Here is a 22,006-nt window from a genome sequence, read left to right as displayed (position 1 = left end):
GGAAACAAAAGTGGAAAATCCCCGGTACCCTGCCTTCTCATACTGATAAAATAAGCATAATGTACTTTCACTTTCGTTGATAACCTCAGTGGGTCAGTTTAACCCAGATTTAAATGACGTCGGCACTGAGGATAAATTACCATTGGCTGTGATGGAAGCATATGTTAACGCGCTGATGATTTTCCCCCTCACTCGAACACAGACACTTCAGCGAGCAGCTGCAAAGAGTATCTACGGGGAATTAAAATACGAAATTAGTAGTTAGTTTATCAAAGAGGTCACCATGAGGCTGTTTATTTTTCTGTTTCTTCTGGAAATACAAGTCGCGATGGGAGGTGAGTTAGACACGTATGTTATTTAAAACTTTGACTGTATGCAGCCCAAAGTGTATAAATGTAAGAATCGTCTGTTAATATTTTAGTTTTACGACCCTTGCAGATCATATAAATGCTAAAAACAAACTGCCAAACACAAACGTTACCTTAAAAATGAAACATTAATCATAAAAATGTTTTAATACTATATATTTTTTCCTTTCTGACAGAAAGTTTATGAAATCAAAGAGGCTTTCAAAAAATATCTTTGCTTTCATTGTTTGGGTAAATTTTTAAAATATAGCTTTTGTTATAATAGGGAACCATTGCCGATACTGGTAGTATGTTTTGTGACATGTCGCATACAATAAGGTTTTACACATTTCGATCTGAAAATGTTGTAAATAAATAAGGATACAAGTTATTTATTTCAGTCATAATAGCATTCATGGTATTATATTTGAATTGGGGTTTTTTTAATATATATTTTTAATTCATTCGACTTTATTTTAAGTAGAGGCTGCTTTTTATATAGAAATTGATGGCATTGTTTTAGACCTTGGCATCAAAGAACTTCCTGTTTTGCAACTGCCAAAGCACCTTAACATACACTTCGAAAACAATCATGCGAATCATAAATGGAATCTGTTTCCTTATTGTTTACTTATGATGCAATAAATAACACACTCTAGTCTTCAGATATTTTATAGATTGTAAGGTCATTCACACACAATTATTAAAACCTGCTGAATAGAAATAATATTTCTACATTGTTTTTGTCTTTGAGTATTAATATATTAAAACTATTTTAAGTCCCCTCGTAACTGAATAGTTTGTTTTGTTTGTAGGCCCTATTGACAACAAACAGTTAATATCTTTTTTACTTTCCTAAATTTTACTTTCTTAAAATTGTGTGCTGTTTAGAACATATATCTGCTGAGTATCTACTGATATGGTAAATGGCCTGTATTTGTATAGCGCTTTTACTAGTCCCGCCTAGGGACCCCAAAGCGCTTTACACATCCAGTCATCCACCCATTCACACACTGGTGGAGGCAAGCTACAGTTGTAGCCACAGCTGCCCTGGGGCGCACTGACAGAAGCGAGGCTGCCATATCGGCCCTTCTGGCCAACACCAGTAGGCGGTAGGTGAAGTGTCTTGCCCAAGGACACAACGACCGAGACTGTCGGAGCCGGGGCTCGAACCGGCAACCTTCCGATTGCAAGACAAACACCCAACTCTTGAGCCATGGTCGCCCCAGACGATATGTCTGATATGCTAGTTTTAATTTTTTTTAAATAGAATTAATACATTTTACTGGAAAGAATAATCCAAGTATTAATCTAACCTGTGTATCCATATAAAATTACACAACAGTAGTTTTTGAAATTCTTAAATGCACTCGATACCCAACGAAGCAAAATTATTCAGTGGTTCATTATATTTAAATGAAGGAATTTAACATAATGATATTAATCTTTTTCTACAGCCATTCACTCTCTGAAGAACTACTTCACTGCCTCCTCTCAAGTACCAAACTTCCCAGAGTTTGTAGGTATTGGTGTGGTTGATGATGTTGTGACAGTTTACTGTGACAGCAACACCGGGAAGGCAGTGCCCAAACAGGACTGGATGAACAAAGTCACAGGAGGTGATCCACAGTACTGGGATCAGCAGAGTCAGATCTGTGTGGGGCAGCACCAGGTGTTCAAAAGCAACATTGAGATTGCAAAGGAGCGCTTCAACCAAACTGGAGGTGTGTTTATATTTCACTTTTTATTTTTATTAACACACACACACACACACAATGTAGTAGTGTATTTATATGGAATTTACATTTTTAGGAAAAGAATAATGTTTAATCTCTAAACATTTAGCAAAAAATATTAGCAAGTTTTATTAGGATTAGAGATGGACCGATCCGATATTACGTATCGGTATCGGTCCGATACTGACCTAAATTACTGGATCGGATATCGGAGAAAAATAAAAAATGTAATCCGATCCATTAAATATCACGAAAGCACCTCGCAAAACTTGCAACACCCTGTAACTCACCTCAGAACGTTAGCAGTCGGAGCAGTATGCATCACGTGATAGAGCAGCTGTGGCATGCGGGACCTGTCGGTGGTCTGGATAGCATTTGGAGCTTCGCTAGCAACCTGGCATTTCATCTCCGACAAAGTTATCCCCGAGAGAAGTAAAGCAAGTGTGTAAGTCCATCTCTGAATGTTTGTAAAGCATTCCTGCGTTAAGCTTAACAAGCGACTGCCTCTCGCTCTCCGGCTGCTACTTCAATCGTGAAACTGATCAGCTGATCGGCTTTTCTGTCGCGAGTCCGTCTCTCTGGTTTGTTTTTGGTCCACTTTGCACCAGAAAGAGCAAACCAGCGGCTGAACAACAGCAGCACGTTTAAGCTTGATCAGCTGTTGTTAGAATTTATTTAATATTACTTTCTACTCGAGGATCTTTTTCTACATAGCTGACGGCTGTAACTGTGCAGGGGCGGATCTAGCAAAGTTTAGCCAGGGGGGCCGATAGGGCATGAACAGGGAAAAGGGGGCACAAAGACATACTTTTCTTTCTTATTCTCATTTAAAATGTCGAGCTTTTAATAAATAATTATCTGACACCCAAAGTTTTAATTTGATGTAAAATGAATAGAAGTCAATTACTGTATATAGTGACTATTAAGTCTAATATATATACCCTAGTAAGCTATAGTACTTTTTACTTTGGGAAGGTACCATCTGTGCAGTCTGCAATTTTGTTGAAGAAAGATGTTGAATCTATTTAATATTTCTTGAAAAATAATTGATTTCTGTGCATTTTTTTTTCACACTGCATCAAATTAAGGTTGATTACGTCGATTAAGCATCATGAGGTGGCGCGTGAGGGGTGGTTCCCTATTTTTTATTTATTTATTTTTGTTGTTGCTGGGAGTTGGAACCCTATTAGTTAGGTTGCTTAATATTTACGCTAAGTACTCTTTAAAATACCAGAATAGGGAGGATGGTGTAGGTCTAAGTTTATTAGATTGATCAGTATTGCTGAACTATGAAATATTTTTTTTGTATACAGGTATAACAGAATAGCTTTAGTGTAGTTGTTGTTTTAAACTTGAGTATGAACTTGCAGACTTGCAAAATGCAGCAAGATATTTTAAAAAACAGTTTTGTTGATTAAAAAAAACTATATCGGATTCATATCGGTATCGGCAGATATCCAAATTTATGATATCGGTATCGGTATCGGACATAAAAAAGTGGTATCGTGCCATCTCTAATTAGGATATTATTATTAAGTTTCATTTAGGAAGTTTTAGAAAGTGTTTATTCTTACAAAGAAATTCAACCATGATCTGAAAGTCACATTTTCTGTCATTAACAAAAGAAACACTGTCATCAGTTGCAAGGATTCAAAATAAGTGAGCAACTAATTTAGCAAAAATCAAATAAATATTTAACTTTTAGCTGAATAATAACAGCAGAGTAGTTATGGTGAGAACCACAAAGACCAAAACCAATTAACACAAACAAGCAGACAGACAATATAAGCTGAGATCTGACATGAAAATCACATTTGTTTGCATTTTCACACAGATTTTGGTCTTACTTTTAACTGACAGTAACTTTGAGTTTCATTTTATGTTAAATATTTTGTGGCCCCAGATTTCTGACAGATTAACTTTGAACAAGAGTTGGAACAGTTTATAGTGAATCATAGTGTTTTTATATATATATATATATATATATATATATATATATATATATATATATATATATATATATATATATATATATTAGGGGTGCAACGATACACAAAATTCACGGTTCGGTTCGGTTCGATACTTTGGTGTCACGGTTCGATATTTTTTCGATACAAAAAAAAATGTTCATGCCTTTTTAATTTGTCATTTATTAAAGTTATAAATATATATTTTAACTCAAAAGTACAGTTTTTAAATTTAATGTTGCTGAAACAACAAAGTAATAAAAAAAATAAATCTATCTGATCGAGAAATCACTCATGTTTAAACTCAAGTTTATTACAGAGAAATGTCTCTTTCCAAAATAAAATCTATACTATACGCTTCTTCTGGGCTATATTCTCAGCAGCATATTAAACATATCAGGTCCCCATGAGGAGAATCATGTGTTAACGGCTGTCTAAATGACTCGGGTAAAGTTTGTAGCATGCGTGCTTGTTGTTTTTGTCTGCTTCCACTTGTCTTTGCACTAGGATGATGTCGGCGTAAATGTGCAGTCATATTCGTCGTGTTCACACTAAATTGCAGTTTTCGTATCACTGCCCCACCAGAGCGCAAGAAACAGTAAATATCTTCAAATCTTTGAATTGACATATTGTCCTTGTACAGTGGGTCATGCAGAGGACTCCCAATGAACCAGTACATCCCAGTTCTTCTCTCTTCCTACAAGAATGGTCATGAGCTCATGTTTCGTTACATTTTTCCACTCTTTCCCCATCTGTGGCTGCTCTTCGTCCCTCCATGTTTGTGCATGTCAGCACCTCTTCTATTATATTATCAGAAGAGTTTCCATGCATCTATTAGGGAGACAGGACTAAACCCAGGTGCAGGCCCTGGCCGACTATTCAGAATATTGTGGCTTGGTGTTTTAGCCTGACTGGGAGGTAACTCTGCCCAGTAAGAGCCATTGCGGCTCATTCTGTTGGACACAATGTCCATTTCCTCTTCAGAGGACTCATCAGACTCCTCTGTGTCTGACCGGCCTTTCAGTGGGAGGACAACAGTCTGGGTCCTCTATAGCTGAGATGTCAGATTCTGAGTCAATGCCTCTGATGGGCTCTTCATCCCATCTGTCCTGGATCATTTTTAGGTCCAAGGTCCACAGGGATCCTAGCTGGCCTCCTAGCAGCCATGTTACTTTAGATAAATAAAAAACAAAAACATTAGAAAGGACAATGTTTGAAATGCACAGAAAACTATAAATCATATAAAAAACTAGCTAATATAACATTAGCCTACTTTTGAGTTAGCTAGGTCAGGTAAAAAGTGTGTGTGTGTGTGTGTGTGTGTGTGTGCGCATGCATGTGTGTGTCTGTGTGTTAGCCAACAATACTGTTGGCTACTGTTAGCTAACAATACTGTTAGCAACTGTTAGCTAACACAATACTGTGTTACCTACCTAAATACAAAACTGTTAGTATTGTGTTAGCTAACAGTAGCTAACAGTATTATTAGCTAACAGTTTGGCATTTAGGTAGGTAACACAGCATTGTGTTAGCTAACAGTAGCTGTGTTACCTACCAAAATGCCAAACTGTTAGCTAACAACAAAGTAGGTAGGGCTAATCTGATCACGCATTTCAGACATTGGATCACTAATTTGATCACACTTTATAATCTTTCAATGAAAAATAAGTTAATAAATGGAAATAATACTTACATGTATCTTGCTGTGTAAAATCACCTCCTGGGTGGTGAGACTGCTGAGATCAGATGTGTATGTGAGACAGTCAGAATTGCTAAGAATTAAAGGTTCATAGAAGCTTCCACAGGAACTGCTTGGGGTCATTTTTGAGCCCACTTGTAGAAGAGTGGTGTAGTGATACAAAACCCCCAATTTCTTTACAATTAATGAAAAAATAAATAAAAATGCAAATGGCCTCATGTCACAAACATGTTTTATGAGTAATATCTGGAAGATGAAAATATTACAACTTTTAATTTTAAAGATTTTGAAAAATAAAAACCTGTGGGGTCATTTTTAACCGTCTAAGGCAGGGGTCCCCAATCCCAGTCCACGAGGGCCGGTGTCCCTGCAGGTTTTAGATCTCACCCTGGGTCAACACACCTGAATCACATGATTAGTTCATTACCAGGCCTCTGGAGAACTTCAAGACGTGTTGAGAAGGTAATTTATCCATTTAAATCAGCTGTGATGGATCAAGGACAATTCTAAAACCTGCGGTTTGGACTAGGATTGGGGACCCCTGGTCTAAGGGTTAAATCAACACGTTTCCTCACTTCAACCTAAAAAACTTACAGCAACTAAATCCTCAAGTAAAAAAACTTTAATCAACTTTCCCTCGTACAAAATAAATGACACAAACTAAATTAAAAATTCTGACGCTTATCTACAAAATCATCCACAGTACAGACATAACTACACCATCACAACAGGCCCTGTGGTATCGTCTAGGCCAAAATTCTCCACTTTTCTAATTCATCAGGTTAAGAAATGATGTAAAAATCACCGTTTAATAAATCAGGACGCAGTAAAGGTTGACGAAAACTCCACCAAAAACTTTGTATTTAGCACCAACGGGTGGCATTTGAAAGCCTTCTTATGAGCGGCAAAAAAAACGACATTTTTTGGGGGGTCATTGAACACTGCATTGTACGTCATTGGCGTGCGCAACGTTTATGAGTTGAGGAAACAACAGCGCTCTTGGTCGGTCACTGAGCTGCTTTACCTGGCGCTCAGTGACAGCTGTGAGGAGTTTTCTTAAACTCTGCAGGGCCTCCTCATGTTTCTCATCCACTGTAGTTAAACTCCAATCAGCCAATCACAGAAGGAGCTCAGACACCATCTAAGACTTACTCTGATGTAAAGTGACTGCTTAAGTTTGACACCAGCACCACTGACTAACTCTGGGCTGTGAGGCCGTTCCTCAACTCTGTTATTGGTACTCATAGCCATCGATCAATGATCGTGACAGTTTGTGTATTTATGATCAGACACTGACCTCACTGTCAGTCAGTGGTGTTGGCGTCAGTCATTATGCAGATGTGCTGTTTCAAAGTTGGGGAAACCTGCAGTCAGCTGAGACTGAAGACGTCATTGAACAAGTGATGAAACATTTCTCCCACTGAAATCGTGACGTCCACATAAACATAATCAACCTTTTGGGACGTCTCAGTTTGACTGAAAAATCCGTCGTTTTTTTCACCGCTCATAAGGAGAAGTTCTGCTGTGGTTTTCGTTGATTTTAAGGGCGTCCTGAATTATTAAACAGATTTTTACATCATTTCTTTACCAGAGGGGTTGGAAAGGAGGCAAACTTTGGCCTGTGTGGCTCGTAACTCTACATGTTCAAACAAAGAAAATATCTGATGATGCTCTCAGGCGTTTCTCGTGGCTCTGAGAGCAGCGATGTTATAAAAGCAGGAATGAGTCGTCGTGTCATCCTCACCTGCAGACTGTCTGCTCTCATCACAGCATCAGCAGCACTCACAGGTGTCTGTGCTGCACATCCAATAATATCATTAATTTGAATGTTTTTAGAAGAGAAATCTGACCTGGTTCAGTGCTGAAAAACACCAAAGTGGCCCAGAGTCAAATTCATAGTGTGAATTATTGTTTCAGTCACCGTCAGATTTCAGCAGATTATATAAATATGATAAATATTTAATGACTCATGACAATAAAACAGTTTGGGGAAAAGTACAAAGACCAACAGACGGACACAACAAGCTGAGCTCTGACAGAAAAATCACATTTCAGTTTCAATATATGTTGAATGTCTTTATTAACAGCCAAATTAACTTTAACAGTTCCTGCAGATCAAACATGACCTGCACTAAACATAAGTTACAACATGAACGCCTGCTTTAAACACAACTGTCTGAAACTGGATTTAAAGAAATAAAGTTTGAAGTTTTGGAGCCAGTGAGCGTCTCCGCAGAAGAAGCCGTCGCCTCCGCCGCTTACACCTGCGCTTCGTTTTTCCCGCCGTCTGGTATGACGTCACCGCTCCTGTTTGTTTCCATCCGCTGCTCACATCAGTCAATCATTTCTTTTTAAACAGCCTTTTTGAAACAAATTAAAGTATTTTATTGACACAACTGATGTAAATAAAAACAGATGTGAGTATGTGAGTCTCTAAAAACTCCACAATAAGATGACAGCAACAGAACAAAACATGAAAAACACTCAAAACGTCATCAGAACGCTCAAATTTAAACGTAGAATAAGTGCAGAATGAAAACCGCGCTGCTTGTTTCTGTTAAACTTTTATTATTATTCCTGTTAGAAGAGGAGAGAGCGTGAATGTGAACAAACATGGCGTCAAAGGCCCCACAAACACTTAGAGCTGGGCAATATAAGATTTTTTCATATCACGATAAGTTTTTTTTTTTTTCCATTTCAGGCGATAACGATATCTATCACGATATAAGCCAAATAACTATATTTGTAAGATTTAAATGTGCCGTTGCTCACAAGTAAAATGTGAAATAATCAGCGGCTTGTTTTGATTTAAATATTTATTTCCCACAATAAGTTCAACAGGGTAGATGTACTTAAGGAACATGAGACTTTTTCAGATAAATAAAGGCAAATATTGCAAACTACACAAAAGGCAGCCGCTAAAGCGTTTAAGTTTCAAAATAGAACAAACGAAACAGACTACTAAGTTGTCAATTCCACCTAGAAACAAAATATTAATTCTAAAAATAAATCTTAATTTGTTTTACAGAAGAACAGACAAAACTGACTAACTTTTGTCAATATCAAATAAACTGAGAACTAAAGGGAAATTCTCAATCTCTCCTTGTTGTATAGCTGAGCTTTTCAAACAGTTTTAACAGTTACTTTAGTCTGACAAAAGCCGAATGACGAATTAGCGCTTCCAGTCAGAGACTGAGCATGCACCGCTTCATTGTATTTCCAGACTTGCTTTCGGCACAATTTACAGTGCGCGCTACTCTGTTTTTTGTCAGACTTGAAATAGCCGAAATACCTTCACACTACGGAACTTCTATGGCTCTTCCGTTCGACAATCTCTCCGGCATTGGAACCATCATCTGTTTTCTCTTCGGTAACCTTCGGTCACGCTCGGTGGATTTTTTTCTAGTCGGCACACTCATTTCCTCCATTACCCGGGCGGCACGGTGGCTGGCTGCTTCCCAAACAAATACACATGTGCGGCTTGGCACTTGTGCTGTACGTAACAAGTCACGTGACGTGACGCTGCGGCTGTGATTGGTTCGGCTCTGCGCTACTTAATTTGGATTGGCTGTTCTTTTTTTTTCTTTTTTTTAAGAGGACAAGAGCGGTGAGGTCTATCGCAATAGTTAAATTTTTCTATCGAGAAAAAGTTGTTTCGCAATATATATCGTTATCGTTCTATCGCCCAGCTCCACTTACACTCTTAGTTTATTTCTAGAAACTTCCAACAGGAAGTGATCACAGACATGTGCGACAGGGATAGAGAGACAGGGGAGGGCATAAGAGGGGGAGGAGCCTGACTCCTGTCTGTGTGGCTCACCTGAGCAGAGCGAGCACAGACGCGCTCGTCATCAGCTGTGACGTAACCCGAGTTGAAACTCACGTCACCAACGAGCCGAAGACGACGTCAGTGAAACAAAGTCTGCTTTCTGACTCTGAATATATTCCTGGCTGTGACCTTTCGTCTCATCAGCCAATCAGCAGCAGGCGCAGTTTGAACAGTCATCAGTGGAGCAGCAGCCGTGGACGTGGAGCTCAGCTTAAAATCAGCGGCTCGTCTTAAATCGTGCAGTTTGATTCACGTTTCAAACGTCGCTCTGTCCGCTTTCAGACGCTGACGTTAAGCTGTGGTCAGCAGACGTCAGAGCGTCCGCTGCCGATTGGTCGCTCCTCCTACACGCCCCTCTCACAGCGAAGCAGCTGATAACAGGCGGTCACACAGGACGACCCCGAGCAGCAGATCCACAGCAGCTTCTTGTTTTTAGTGCAAAACAAAATTATTTTTGAAAATGAATAAACACAAAACAGGGAAACAAACATGTTTGATGTCAGTTATTAAACGTCTACAAACATTTATTTAAATGAAGAAACGCCGAGAAAGAAACAATCAAACAGATTCTGTTGAATCTGTTTATCTGTCACAAACAGCAGAGTTTGAACAGCTTCAGGATCCTTCGAGTCTTTAACTGATCGAACGTTCGGCCTGAACTCACAGCAAACACAAGAAAGGAGGGACGTCTCCCAGTATCCTCGCTGTGATCCCAGTATCCTCGCTGTGATCCCAGTATCCTCGCTGTGATCCCAGTATCCTCGCTGTGATCCCAGTGTACTCGCTGTGATCCCAGTGTACTCGCTGTGATCCCAGTATCCTCGCTGTGATCCCAGTGTACTCGCTGTGATCCCAGTATCCTCGCTGTGATCCCAGTATACTCGCTGTGATGGACGTGAAACTTTGCCCATAAAACAACGAGGTCCATTATATCTCTGCTGGTGCTGTTAGTTTGTTCACGCTCAGTTTTCAGAGCAAATAAAACATCTTTCCAAAATAAATCAAAACCTTTAGAAGATTTTCTGCAACAGAAGCTTCACAGATTCGACCAAAAGTTCTGAACAAAAGTGCAAAAAGCAAAACGTGCGACAGCTTCTGGGCGACTCTTCCAGAAACTCCAGCTCACATCAGCGTCTGCTTTCAGTCCAGCTTCGAGCTCGTTTTCACATCAAGTCTATGAACGAGTTTAAAGAAACTTCTTGAACTTTGTTGGCAATCAGATGCTTATCAGGTCGCTGCAGGTTTCATCCACCAAACGGCTCCAAACACAAACTGCATCTGGTGACGTGCTCGTGTTTCTCTGGAATAAAGATCCAATAGATTTGTTTTTATTTTTAGAGCCACCAGAAAAAACCTGTTTTCCCAGTGGGAGTGTGTCACAGAGAGAACAGGACAGATGTTGAGTCTGAACTGTTGCTGATATTTAAATACGCTGTGACATCATCTCCTGGAGCCACAGATGATGTTTAACTGGAGTTCTTCACAGAGAGCAGCTCAGCGTCTGTGTGGAACAGCTGATTTACCAACATCATCATATTATCAAACCAATATCCAGAAAAACAGATTTCCTCTTGGACAAACATCCTTGTTGTTCCTCATAAAATAAGTGTGAGGCTCAAACTGTGTTTGTAGACGAGAGTCTGTGACGAGGAAGCCCGGCCATGAGAGGCCGACGTGTTCGCGGGGATTTTATCCACAAAGTTACACACGAGGAAAACTCGATGCTGCGACTCGGAGAGAAAACGAACAGGTGTAGCGCTCAGGATGGAGGCGGGGCTTCTGATCAGCTGTTTGAGCCAGTTTATCTTAAATGTGCCATTTAAAGTGTGGAAATCTGAAACATTCAGCCCACCGTTTACATCGAGTTCATACGAGCTGTTTTTCTAATGTGACGTCTCCTGTTTGTCCACATGAAGCTGAAGAGCAGCCTGTCAGTGTCTTTGATGCTTTATTATGGAGGCGTAGAGCCAGCGCTGCCTCAGGGACACCAGAGATTCCTGCTTTAGTCAAAACTCTTCCTCTCAGTGACAGAGCTGAATTTGTTTTTAACTCTTTTTGTAGGAGGGATCAGACTTAGATTCATTCTTTTCATCCTCAGTGATTCACATCCTTAAATATGGAAGCTGTTGTTTCATGGAGATATTCCAAAGGTCCGATTTGGAGCGTCTGTGATGAGTTCACGTTTATTAATATTCAGGTAAAATCTGGAAGCTTTGGAGAAACTGTTCACTGCAGCTCAGACTTGACCTTCATTTGTCTAAATCAGAGCGGTGTCGTCAGCTGTGCTGCGATTAACTCTCTGCCAGTGACGCAGATCCTTTTACATCACCTGATTTTACTCGTCTGATAAAACACTAACAGGAAGAGGTGCAGAGAGGCGGAGCCGCCTCGTCTTCTTCCTCCGTGCAGGTTAAATCTGTGGACGTAGCAGCCATCAGTTTATTACAGCTGTTACTGTTTGTGTAGAGTTTTGACTGATGTAGAGAAATAATTACTGAAACTAAATTAGTTTAAAGATTGAAAGATGAAACGATGCTCCGTGTATCAAAGGCTTTGAGTCCAGCATAACTGAGTCCAGCATCATCGTTGTTCTGCAGCTACGATAAGAGCAGAAACAAACTGGACGCTAACAGTTGATCAGTAAATGATCTTTGTCAGGTTGAGTCGGTGTAGTTCACCTCTGAGTCGTGGTGGTGCAGCTGCTCGTTTTCTAACCTTCTGTCAGACTTCATAAAGAAAAGGAGGCGACAGGTTAGAGACGACTTTGTGACGTTCAGATGTCAGACCGTCAGCACCTGCTGGATCCACAGCAGCTTCCTGACAGCAGATCGACTCGCTCGCCGTCTCCCTGCAGCGTTCACGCACGCGTCAGGTGGTGTCGCTCGCCCTCTCCTCACCTGCTCGCTCCACCTGTTGATCCTCTGAGCTGTTTCCTGTGGTCACTCTCTCTCCTCCTCACTGGCTCCAAAGCTGAGCTGTAAGGTGTGTGGGCGGGGCATCAAAACAGCTGTCGGCTTCATCTTCCGCCATTTTATAGTTTTTAATGAGCTCACCTCGTCCGCCATTTTATAGTTTTTAATGAGTTCATCTCTTCTGCCATTTTATAGTTTTTAATGAGTTCATCTCTTCCGCCATTTTATAGTTTTTAATGAGCTCACCTCTCCTGGGAGCGCTGCCCAACCAGCCGACCTGGTGACGTAATGAGTGATGTCACGACCACATGACAGCGAGCTGGAAAATGACTATAAACAAGAATCACTTTGAATCCAACGTTTCTCAGAATAAATCACAACGCTCTTAATTTTGTGTCAAAGCTGTAAAATGTGCTGTTTCACGTCCTCTTTAACTCGACATGTTTCCTCACTTTAACCCACAAAACTCACAGCGACTAAATCCTCAAGTAAAAAAACTTTAATCAACTTTCCCTCGTACAAAATAAATGAGACGAACTGAATTAAAAATACTGAGGCTCATCTCCAAAATCATCCACAGTACAGACATAATTACATGACCACAGCCATGTGGTGTCGTCTAGGCCAACATTCGACACTTTTCCAATTCGTCTGGTTAAGAAATGATGTAAAAATCGCTATTTAATAAATCAGGACGCAGCAAAGGTTGGCGAAAACCCCGCCAGGACACCGTATTTAGCGCCAGCGGGTGGTGTTTGAAAGCCTTCGTGTGAGCAGCCAAAGAAACGACATTTTTGGCGGGGTCTTTGAGGGCTGTGCGCGACATTTAAGAGCTGCGGAAAAAACAGCGCTCTTGCTCGGTCACTGAGCTGCTTTACCCGGCGCTCAGTGACAGCTGTGAGGCGTTTTCTTAAACTATGCGGGGCCTCCTCGTGTTTCTCATCCACTGTAGTTAAACTCCAATCAAAGAAGAAGGAGCGCAGACACCAACTCATCCCTCAGTCCGGTAAAGTGACTGCTTAAGTTTGACACCAGCAGCACTGACTAACAATGGGCTGTGAGGCCGTTCCTCAACTCTCTGTACGTGTTACTCAGGGCCACTGATCAATGATCGTGACAGTTTGTGTATTTATGATCGACACTGACCTCACAGCCTGTTGTTAGTGGTTTTAGCATCAGGCATCATGCAGATGTCCTGTTTCAACGTTGGGGAAACCTGCAGTCAGCTGAGACTGAAGAAGTCATTTAGATGAGCGATGAAACGTTTCTCCCGCTGAAAACACGACGTCCAGATGAACAGAATCAACCTTTTTCTGGACTGTTTGTTTCACAAAGACCGTTCTGCGTTTGTTTGGGTCAAAAATGCAGTTTTCCTCCATTCAATGTCTTAAAAAATCTGTATTAAAAAAAAAATGCTGTAATCATTTAAAATGCTTTAAATTTCAGCATAAACTTAGGAAAAGTGTGTAATCTTCATCAGCAGCTCCTCCTTTACAGCAGCATGTAGCAGTTCCGAGCACTAAGCCGAATGAATGGCGCGGTTTCATTCAGCGTTTTAAATGTCGCTCTGTCCGGTTTCAGACGCTTATCTGACATTAAACTAAATCTAAGTCACTAAATCCTCCTGTGGGTAAAAACAACTTTAATCAACTTTCCCTTGTACAAAATAAACGAGACAAACACAAACTGAATTAAAAATAATGACGCTCATCTCCAAAATCATCTGTTTTTTCCCAGTGTCTTTCTGTAAAATCTACATTGTTAATGATGATTTGTTTTAAAAATCTTCCAATGAGACAAAAGCAGCCATAAATGTAGATCCTCTATATGTTGATCACGTCTGTGTCAGTATAAGACTTTAGTGCAGCCTCTCTGGTTCACTGCAGTCTTTGTCTCTGTGTTTCTGTCAGGTGTTCACATTGTCCAGTGGATGTACGGCTGTGAATGGGATGAAACAGGTGAAGTGAGTGGATATATGCAGTATGGTTATGATGGAGAGGACTTCATCAGCTTTGACCTGAAGGACCAGACATGGGTCGCTCCAAAACAACAGGCTAAGATCACCAAAGACAAGTGGGACAGTAACAGAGGTCTGATCGCACAGTATAAGAACTACCTCACCCAGGAGTGTCCTGAGTGGCTGAAGAAGTATGTGAACTATGGGAGGAGCTCTCTGATGAAAACAGGTAAAATCTATGACCAGAATTAGATTGTTAACCAAAAGTTATATGTCTCAGTTTATTGCTTACTATGATATTAAATTAATATAATAACACTTTGTATGGCATTTTAATACATTCTTTAAATTTCATTTAATTGTATAAACTACATCACATCAAAAATAAATCAGTATGCTTCTAATAATAATAATCTTCTTCTTTTTCAAGTTGCTCCTGGTTGCCACAGCAGATCTTCTTCTACTGTTTTAGCTCTGATATACTCATTTCTAATCCTTCTCACTCCTTATGATAATTTTAATATCATCAGTTCTGTCTCCTGTATTTGTCTCAGTGCCACCATCCTCAGATGTTAAATCACAGCAGGTCTCACTGCCATCTTGTAAACCTTCCTTTCCACTCTTGCTCGTCTCCATCCACTCCACCCAGTCTGCACTCTCTTCTTCACGTCTCGTCTGCACTATGCACCTCTCCAGCTCAAATAAAAGTAATAATAATAATACAGAAAGAATGAACTGTTTGTCTTTACTCCACAGATCTCCCCAAAGTGTCTCTCCTCCAGAAGTCTTCCTCCTCTCCAGTCACCTGCCACACTACAGGTTTCTATCCTAACAGAGCCGAGATGGTCTGGAAAAGAGATGGAGTGGAGCTTCATGAGGGTGTGAACAAAGGAGAGATTCTCACCAACAATGACGGGACCTTCCAGATGAGTGTTGACCTGGATGTCTCATCAGTCAAACCTGAAGACTGGCACAGATACAGATGTGTGTTTCAGCTCTCTGGTGTGAACGAGGACATCGTCACCAAACTGGACAAATCAGAGATCAGGACCAATGAAGGTGAGTCTGGAATCAGGATCCGATGAGTGATAAACATGGGAAACACACACTTGAATTACTGCAATACCCTGTGGTTCATGTTGGATGAGGTAATCTGTTTGTTTAGGTTTTCTTTCTGTCAGAATAATTTTAAAACCTAAATCAGTTTAGACCAAGTTGTGTTTTTCCACCACATTTCTGTTCTTGCTGAACATTGATGAATATAAAACATGTTCATGTGTGGCCACTGTTAAGCAATTATAATCTCTGTATTTACCTGACGATTGGACAGTTTTAGAAGATTTCATAAAAAATGGGGGAAAATGTATATTTTGAAACATTGCCAATAAATTTGAGTGTAGCAATGTATTGAAATTAAATTTAATGGCAGAACTTTTATTGTTAGAATGAAAACAAACATTAGTGGGACAAACATGTAGTGACCATAAACGAAGCTCTTGTACATGATTGTTATCTGTTTGTTGAAACTTTTTGTTCTCACCTTTTGTTTGTTCTGTGATCCACAGGAAATTCCATCTACATGATCATCTCTGTTGTTGCTGCTGTGGTTGTTCTTGCTGCCATCGCTGTGATCGCATTCTTTATTTACAAAAAGAGGACAGGTGAGAAACAAGAACTTATTTACTTTTTTTCTGCATCATCTTTCTTTTCTTTTTTTTACACCTGAGCTACAGTTTGGTTGTCAGGGAACAAAATAACCACCAACTAAGTTATTGGAAACCAAACATTTCTTCTCTTTTCTTAACCATCAACTCTGCCAAACAAACACAACCAAGGCACACCTTTACCTGCATTAGAAAGGTGTGCCCTCTCCAGCTTCCTCCTCAGACACAATCGTTTCAGTTGCTTTACTCACAAAAATTATTTAGCTTTTTTTTTCTTAGCAGCCAGGTTTCTCTTTCAGAACAGCATTTCCAAAGTTATTTTCTTATTTCATTCCTTTGTTTTATTTTATTACAGGTTTTGACAGTAAGCTCTTTATAAAAACTGCCTGAGAGTAAAAAATGATCGTGGGTCGTTGAGCTCTTCTTTAAGTTAACAACCATCTCTTTAGTCTTCTGAACATTTAGAGACAGGTTGTTATTCTGACACCAGTCCACCAGGTGTTGTACCTCCTCTCTGTATTCACACTCATCGTTGTTGGTGATGAGACCCACCACTGTTGTGTCATCTGCAAACTTGATGATGTGGTTTGAGCTGTACTGTGCAGTACAGTCATGTGTTAGCAGGGTGAACAGCAGAGGGCTAAGCACACAGCCCTGCAGCGATCCTGTGCTCAGTCTGAGGACTTTGGAGGTTTTATTTCCTATGAAGACAGACTGGGGCCTGTCAGTTAGGAAGTCCAAGATCCAATTGCAGAGGGAGGTGTTTATTCCTAGTAGGCCAACTTTGCCAGCTTCTGTGGAATGACTGTGTTGAATGCTGAGCTGAAGTCAATAAACAGCATTCTGACATAGGTGTCCTTTTTGTTGAGATGGGAGAGAGAAAGGTGAAGAGCAGATGACATGGCATCATCTATGGAGCGGTTTGGGCGGTAAGCAAACTGTAGCGGGTCCAGATTCTGTGGAAGCTGAGTTTTCATGTGCCTCAATACCAGCCTCTCAAAGCACTTAGTGATGATGGGCGTAAGTGCCACTGGCCGGTAGTCATTGAGGCAGGACACAGTGGACTTCTTTGGCACTGGGATGATTTTTGAGGTTTTGAGGCATGCAGGTACCACAGCTGAGCTCAGTGTGATGTGTTTAGGATGTCTGTGAAGATGCCTGCGAGCTGGTCAGCACACTCCCGAAGCACCCGGCCAGGTATGTTGTCAGGTCCTGTAGCCTTTCACTGGTTTACTCTGCGAAGTGTCATCCTGACATCTGCTGTGGACAGAGTACTTGGTTGTTGGGGGAGGGGGGCATCTTCCTTCCTGGCTCTTTGTTCTCTGCCTCAAAACGTGGGTGTTAGCTTGTAGCCCGTGATTGTTTGGATGCCCTGCCACATGCGCCGAGTGTCCTTTGTACTTGTGAAATGTGTGTTGATCTTATCTGCATACTGCCGCTTCGCCTCTTTGATGGCCCGTGATAGGTCTGCTCTGGCTGTAGTGTAAGCTTCTCTATTTTTTGGACTTAAAGGCAGAGTCTCTGATTTTCATCAGGTTGCGTAGCTTTGCAGATATGTACAGTGGAGAAAAACACATTAATAAGTGCAAATGTTTCAATATTTTGACTAGAATTGTACATGAGCACATTTTGTGTGCAAGATCAGTATATATCTATAAACACATTAGTGAGTATGCCCACTGTCTGTTTTTAACTTTACAAATTAAGTTAATCCAGATTGCAAAATGAAAATATCAAATTATGTTTCCTGCCTTGAATAATACGTGAAAAAATTGTGTTAACATTTATAACAAATTACTAACAAGATGTATTTTTTCCTTTTTATTTCAGAGAAACGTCCCCCATCTCGTAAGTTAAACTTTGTCCCTTTTCTCTAATCTCTTGTCTACACTAAATTAAAAAGGGTTTCTGTACTCTAATCTAAACAGTCTTTCAGGGCTGTTTCCTGTTGTGTTCGATTGTTGTAAAAGTGACAGATGAGAGCAGGATGTGGACTAACATTGTGTTTCTGACCTACAGCTGTAGAGAACCGTGAAGTCAAGGAGCAAATGCTTCCTCAAGCCTAAACCACAAACAGCTCTGCACACAGTGAGTTACTTCATATTTGTGTCTCATGTTTTAGCTTTCTTTTTAAAACGTATGTAAAATACTGGCTGTAGTAAAATCTCCTGTTTGAATATATTTTAAAAAGTGCTTTCATATAACTTTAAATCATATTAAAAGAAAAATGCTTTCAAAAAACAGTTTCATGAAATGATTTAACTAAATAAAAAAAAAATGTGTTAATTCCCTTCAAAAACATATGAAGTAAATATTTGACTGAATCAGGAGTATTTTAGATCTTAATGAAACTGTAAGTAGGTTATTTGTGGATCTGAACAATCCTAACATTTATTGTGTTTCTTTTTATCTCTGTAGGTTTGGAGCTGAAAGAAGATGTGGTTCAGCTCATTCTTTTCCATAAACTAGAATTCATTGATTGTTCACATCATAAAATCTGTTTAAAAAAAAATCTAAAATATAGTTGCAGATGCTGGTTAATCAAGAAGTTTGAAAATGAGCTGGCAAATATTTAACATAAACATCATAATGGTGAAACGAAATTATTCTGAATTTGTTGTTTTCAGTTTAAAAAAGTCTTTCTTTGAAAGATTTAACAAAGATGTGACCGCCTGGAAAGACATGAAGCAATGGAATCATCGCAGCAGTTGTAGTACAATAATAATTAAGCCTTTGTATGTTCATCTTAACTCAAAAATCCAATAGTTTAGTGTTTCTGGGGTTTTCTTGTAAATTGTTGCATCACTCATGAATGCTGAGATTCCCTCACTCTCAGTGATAAACGAATCATAATATTTTTCAAATTTTGTACATGTTTACTTATGTTTTTCGTAAAATTAGATTTAAAAGACAATCTTGTGTTGAATTCCAGGAGACCTTAAAAGATTTTTCTGTATGTCTGAATTTTTTTCTTAATTAATGAAGATTATGTTGTTTATTCTCTGTTGTTTGATTTAAGATAAGTTTTGAGTGTTTTTGATTGTAGAGTTTAGTTCAAGTTGAGATTCTGGAGGGTTGTGTGGGTTATGTTTTTAACACATTGGTGGGTGTGTTTCTGCTTATAGTTCAGGATTTTTCAAGGTTTTCCTCATTTGTCTGTAAACTTTAAAAAATTAATTAGTAGAATATGTATCAGTAAAACGGCATTGCTCTTTCTCTCTACTTTTCGTACTTTGGTTGTCAATAAAGTCCCAAATAATCCAAATTGCTGTGACTTTTTTGTTATAAAATGTGAATTTAGCTACAGTTTCATGAATACGGCCTAAATATTAATGGACTAGATACAATATAACTTGTGATAGTAGGTCAGTAAGCTCAGGTGTCATAGTGACAGCTCAGGTCCATTAAGTGTCCTTGTGACAAAGGACCCCACGGACACAGCGTTGCAAGATGGTTCAATGTTTATAGTTTTTTTGTCTCCACTCTTGGTTGTGCAGCTTTGCAGCGGCTGTCTCTAGCACAACCCCAAGAACTGACTCACCTCCTTTTTGGTCTTGGGATGCCCTGCCAGCCTCCCAAGTGGTACTCCAGATACTGTACCTCCCTCCTTCCAACCATGCACTTCTTTGGGTTGGCCATGAGACCCGCCTGCCTCAGGGACTCCAGGACTGCACCCGCTCCACATTCTCTGCCCAGGTGTCACTGTGTATGATGACATCATCCAAAAAGTAACAGAATATGCAGCGTGACGCCACAGCACCCAGTCTAAAAGGTGCTGGAAGGTGGCAGGGACTCCATCCAAACAGAAGTGTGACAAATTACTACAAACCAAATGGATGAAATTTGACTGAGTCTAGCCCCTCTGTTGTACAGGCGCTGCTGATGTTCCTGGGCATGGAGCAAATTTTCCCCCACAAAATATGAAGCTTTGCTCTCTGGTCCAAAACATATTGAATCTCATTCTTAGCTGGGTTTGGACTTTCCTCTGAGTTCTCCTTAATTAGTTCCAACACCTCCTGTGGCTTCCTGCTGAACAATAATTCAAAGGGAGAAAATCCTGTGAAAGCCTGGGGAACCTCCTGCACTGTAAACAACAGAGGGTCTAAACAGCGAGCCCAGTTGCGTTCATCCTCATGAATGAAATTACAAATCATGGACTTTACAGTCTTATTCAGCAGTTAAACAGTTAAACATTCCATCATAAATATGCCTGGCAAAATATCTGCAGTTATTTATTGAAATGTGCAAACATACATGAAAATACAGCAAATAAGGCAAAAACAGAGTTTGTTCAACTTCTGAGCTTGAAAGTCAGAATTTGGTATGACCACCTTTATTCTTCAACACAGCCTGAATTCGTACCCTGGATGGCATTACCTTGGCCTCCAGTAACGCTGTGAGGAACCTTGGAGTCATTTTTGACCAGGACATGTCCTTCAACGCACATATTAAACAAATATGTAAGACTGCTTTCTTCCATTTGCGCAACATCTCTAAAGTTAGAAACACCCTGTCTCAGAGTGACGCTGAAAAACTAGTTCATGCATTTATTACTTCCAGGCTGGACGACTGTAATTCATTATTATCAGGATGTCCAAAAAACTCTCTGAAAAGCCTTCAGCTAATCCAAAATGCTGCAGCAAGAGTCCTGACAGGGACTAGAAAGAGAGAGCATATTTCTCCTGTTTTGGCTTCCTGTTAAATCCAGAATTGAATTCAAAATCCTGCTCCTCACATACAAGGTCTTAAATAATCAGGCCCCATCTAATCAGGGAGGCAGAGCCTTCAGTTTTCAGGCCCCTCTTCTATGGAACCAGTTTCCAGTTTGGATTTGGGAGACAGACACTATCTCTACTTTTAAGATGATGCTATAAATAAAATAAATAAATATAAATAAAATTGATTTGGAATAGAGGGGGTATTGATCAGTTTCAGTTGCTTTGATGTTAATGAAATTAAAAACAGGTAAATGGGCAAGAAGGAGTTGTTCTTATTAGATGTGATGTGTTTTCAAAATGTTACTGTTTTCTTACCACTACATATTATCAAGAGTCATCATCAAGTAGATTGGTTATATTATTATGTAGCCAATGAGCTGTTACTCAGTCTTTCTACCAGTGTTTACCTTTCAGAAGACTCCCTCCTCTCCACTCACCTGCCACATTACAAGCTTCTTTATCAGCAGAGCTGAATTGGTTTGGAAGAAAAATTGAGTTGCGCTTAAGGACATTGTGGACTTCCTTTCTCTCTCTTCCTTTATTAATTTTAATGCCTCGGCCTGTATTAAATTGTATTTTTTCTCCCCTGAGGATAAAAAAAATCTCACTACTGACTGAATGACAAAGACACGGATAAAGAAACACATTTTAAAAGGCATATTGCTACTAGAAACAAACAAATGTTTTACAAATATGTTCAAGCTTAGCATAAAAAAGTTCAGAAAAACCAAACATTTTTCCTATTTTCTTATTTTTTTTCCTTCAACTTTTTAATGACATACCATCTAAGGTTGGGTGTTGTTTTGGTCACATGTTAAATAGATTTTATTCACAAACTAGAACATGTTACATTTCAAATAATGTCTCTTCAAATATATTTACATTTGTTTGTTCTAAAGAAGCAAACTTCTGCACAAAAAGGTGGATATTATTAAGTGCATCCTCATCCTACTGCGAGTCTAGCTGGGTCATTCTTGAATAGGTTAGAGGTTAAAATCTCCAGCTGACCAATAACAATTTCAAAGTAGGAAAATTATGCATTAAAAAAATAAACGGTAAATGTTTGTATGTTATACCATAAGGTGTAGGCTGCTGCCAAATCCGGCACATGAAAACTATTCATAATAAACAAAATTCTATTCCATAATTTCACCATAAATCTTGAAATCATACCCGT

General features: G+C 39.6%; 1 protein-coding gene across 1 annotated transcript; it reads left to right on the top strand.

Moving 5' to 3' along the window:
- Positions 1 to 205: 205 nt before the first annotated feature.
- On the top strand, positions 206 to 19,331 carry LOC146682539 (class I histocompatibility antigen, F10 alpha chain). Its single transcript, XM_085446239.1, has 8 exons — positions 206 to 335; positions 1,805 to 2,071; positions 14,401 to 14,676; positions 15,204 to 15,506; positions 16,013 to 16,108; positions 17,942 to 17,959; positions 18,131 to 18,199; positions 18,530 to 19,331. The coding sequence occupies exons 1-7, from the start codon at positions 284 to 286 to the stop codon at positions 18,175 to 18,177; spliced, it is 1,059 nt and encodes a 352-aa protein (XP_085302365.1). The 5' UTR covers positions 206 to 283; the 3' UTR covers positions 18,178 to 18,199; positions 18,530 to 19,331.
- The last annotated feature ends 2,675 nt before the right edge of the window (positions 19,332 to 22,006 follow it).

This window comes from Copadichromis virginalis, linkage group LG22 (assembly GCF_057382275.1).
Source record: "Copadichromis virginalis isolate Kocher_CV1m ecotype Utaka linkage group LG22, C_Virginalis_male_GT1.1, whole genome shotgun sequence".
Lineage (NCBI taxonomy): Eukaryota > Metazoa > Chordata > Actinopteri > Cichliformes > Cichlidae > Copadichromis > Copadichromis virginalis.
The sequence above is the reverse complement of the archived record's forward strand: the minus strand, read 5'-3'. Positions and strand labels throughout refer to the sequence as shown.

Coding starts and splice junctions, on each gene's coding strand:
- LOC146682539 (XM_085446239.1), top strand. CDS start 284: ATGAGGCTGTTTATTTTTCTGTTTCTTCTGGAAATACAAGTCGCGATG. Junction 2,072..14,400: donor GCGCTTCAACCAAACTGGAG/GTGTGTTTATAT, acceptor TGTTTCTGTCAG/GTGTTCACATTGTCCAGTGG. Junction 14,677..15,203: donor GAGCTCTCTGATGAAAACAG/GTAAAATCTATG, acceptor TTTACTCCACAG/ATCTCCCCAAAGTGTCTCTC.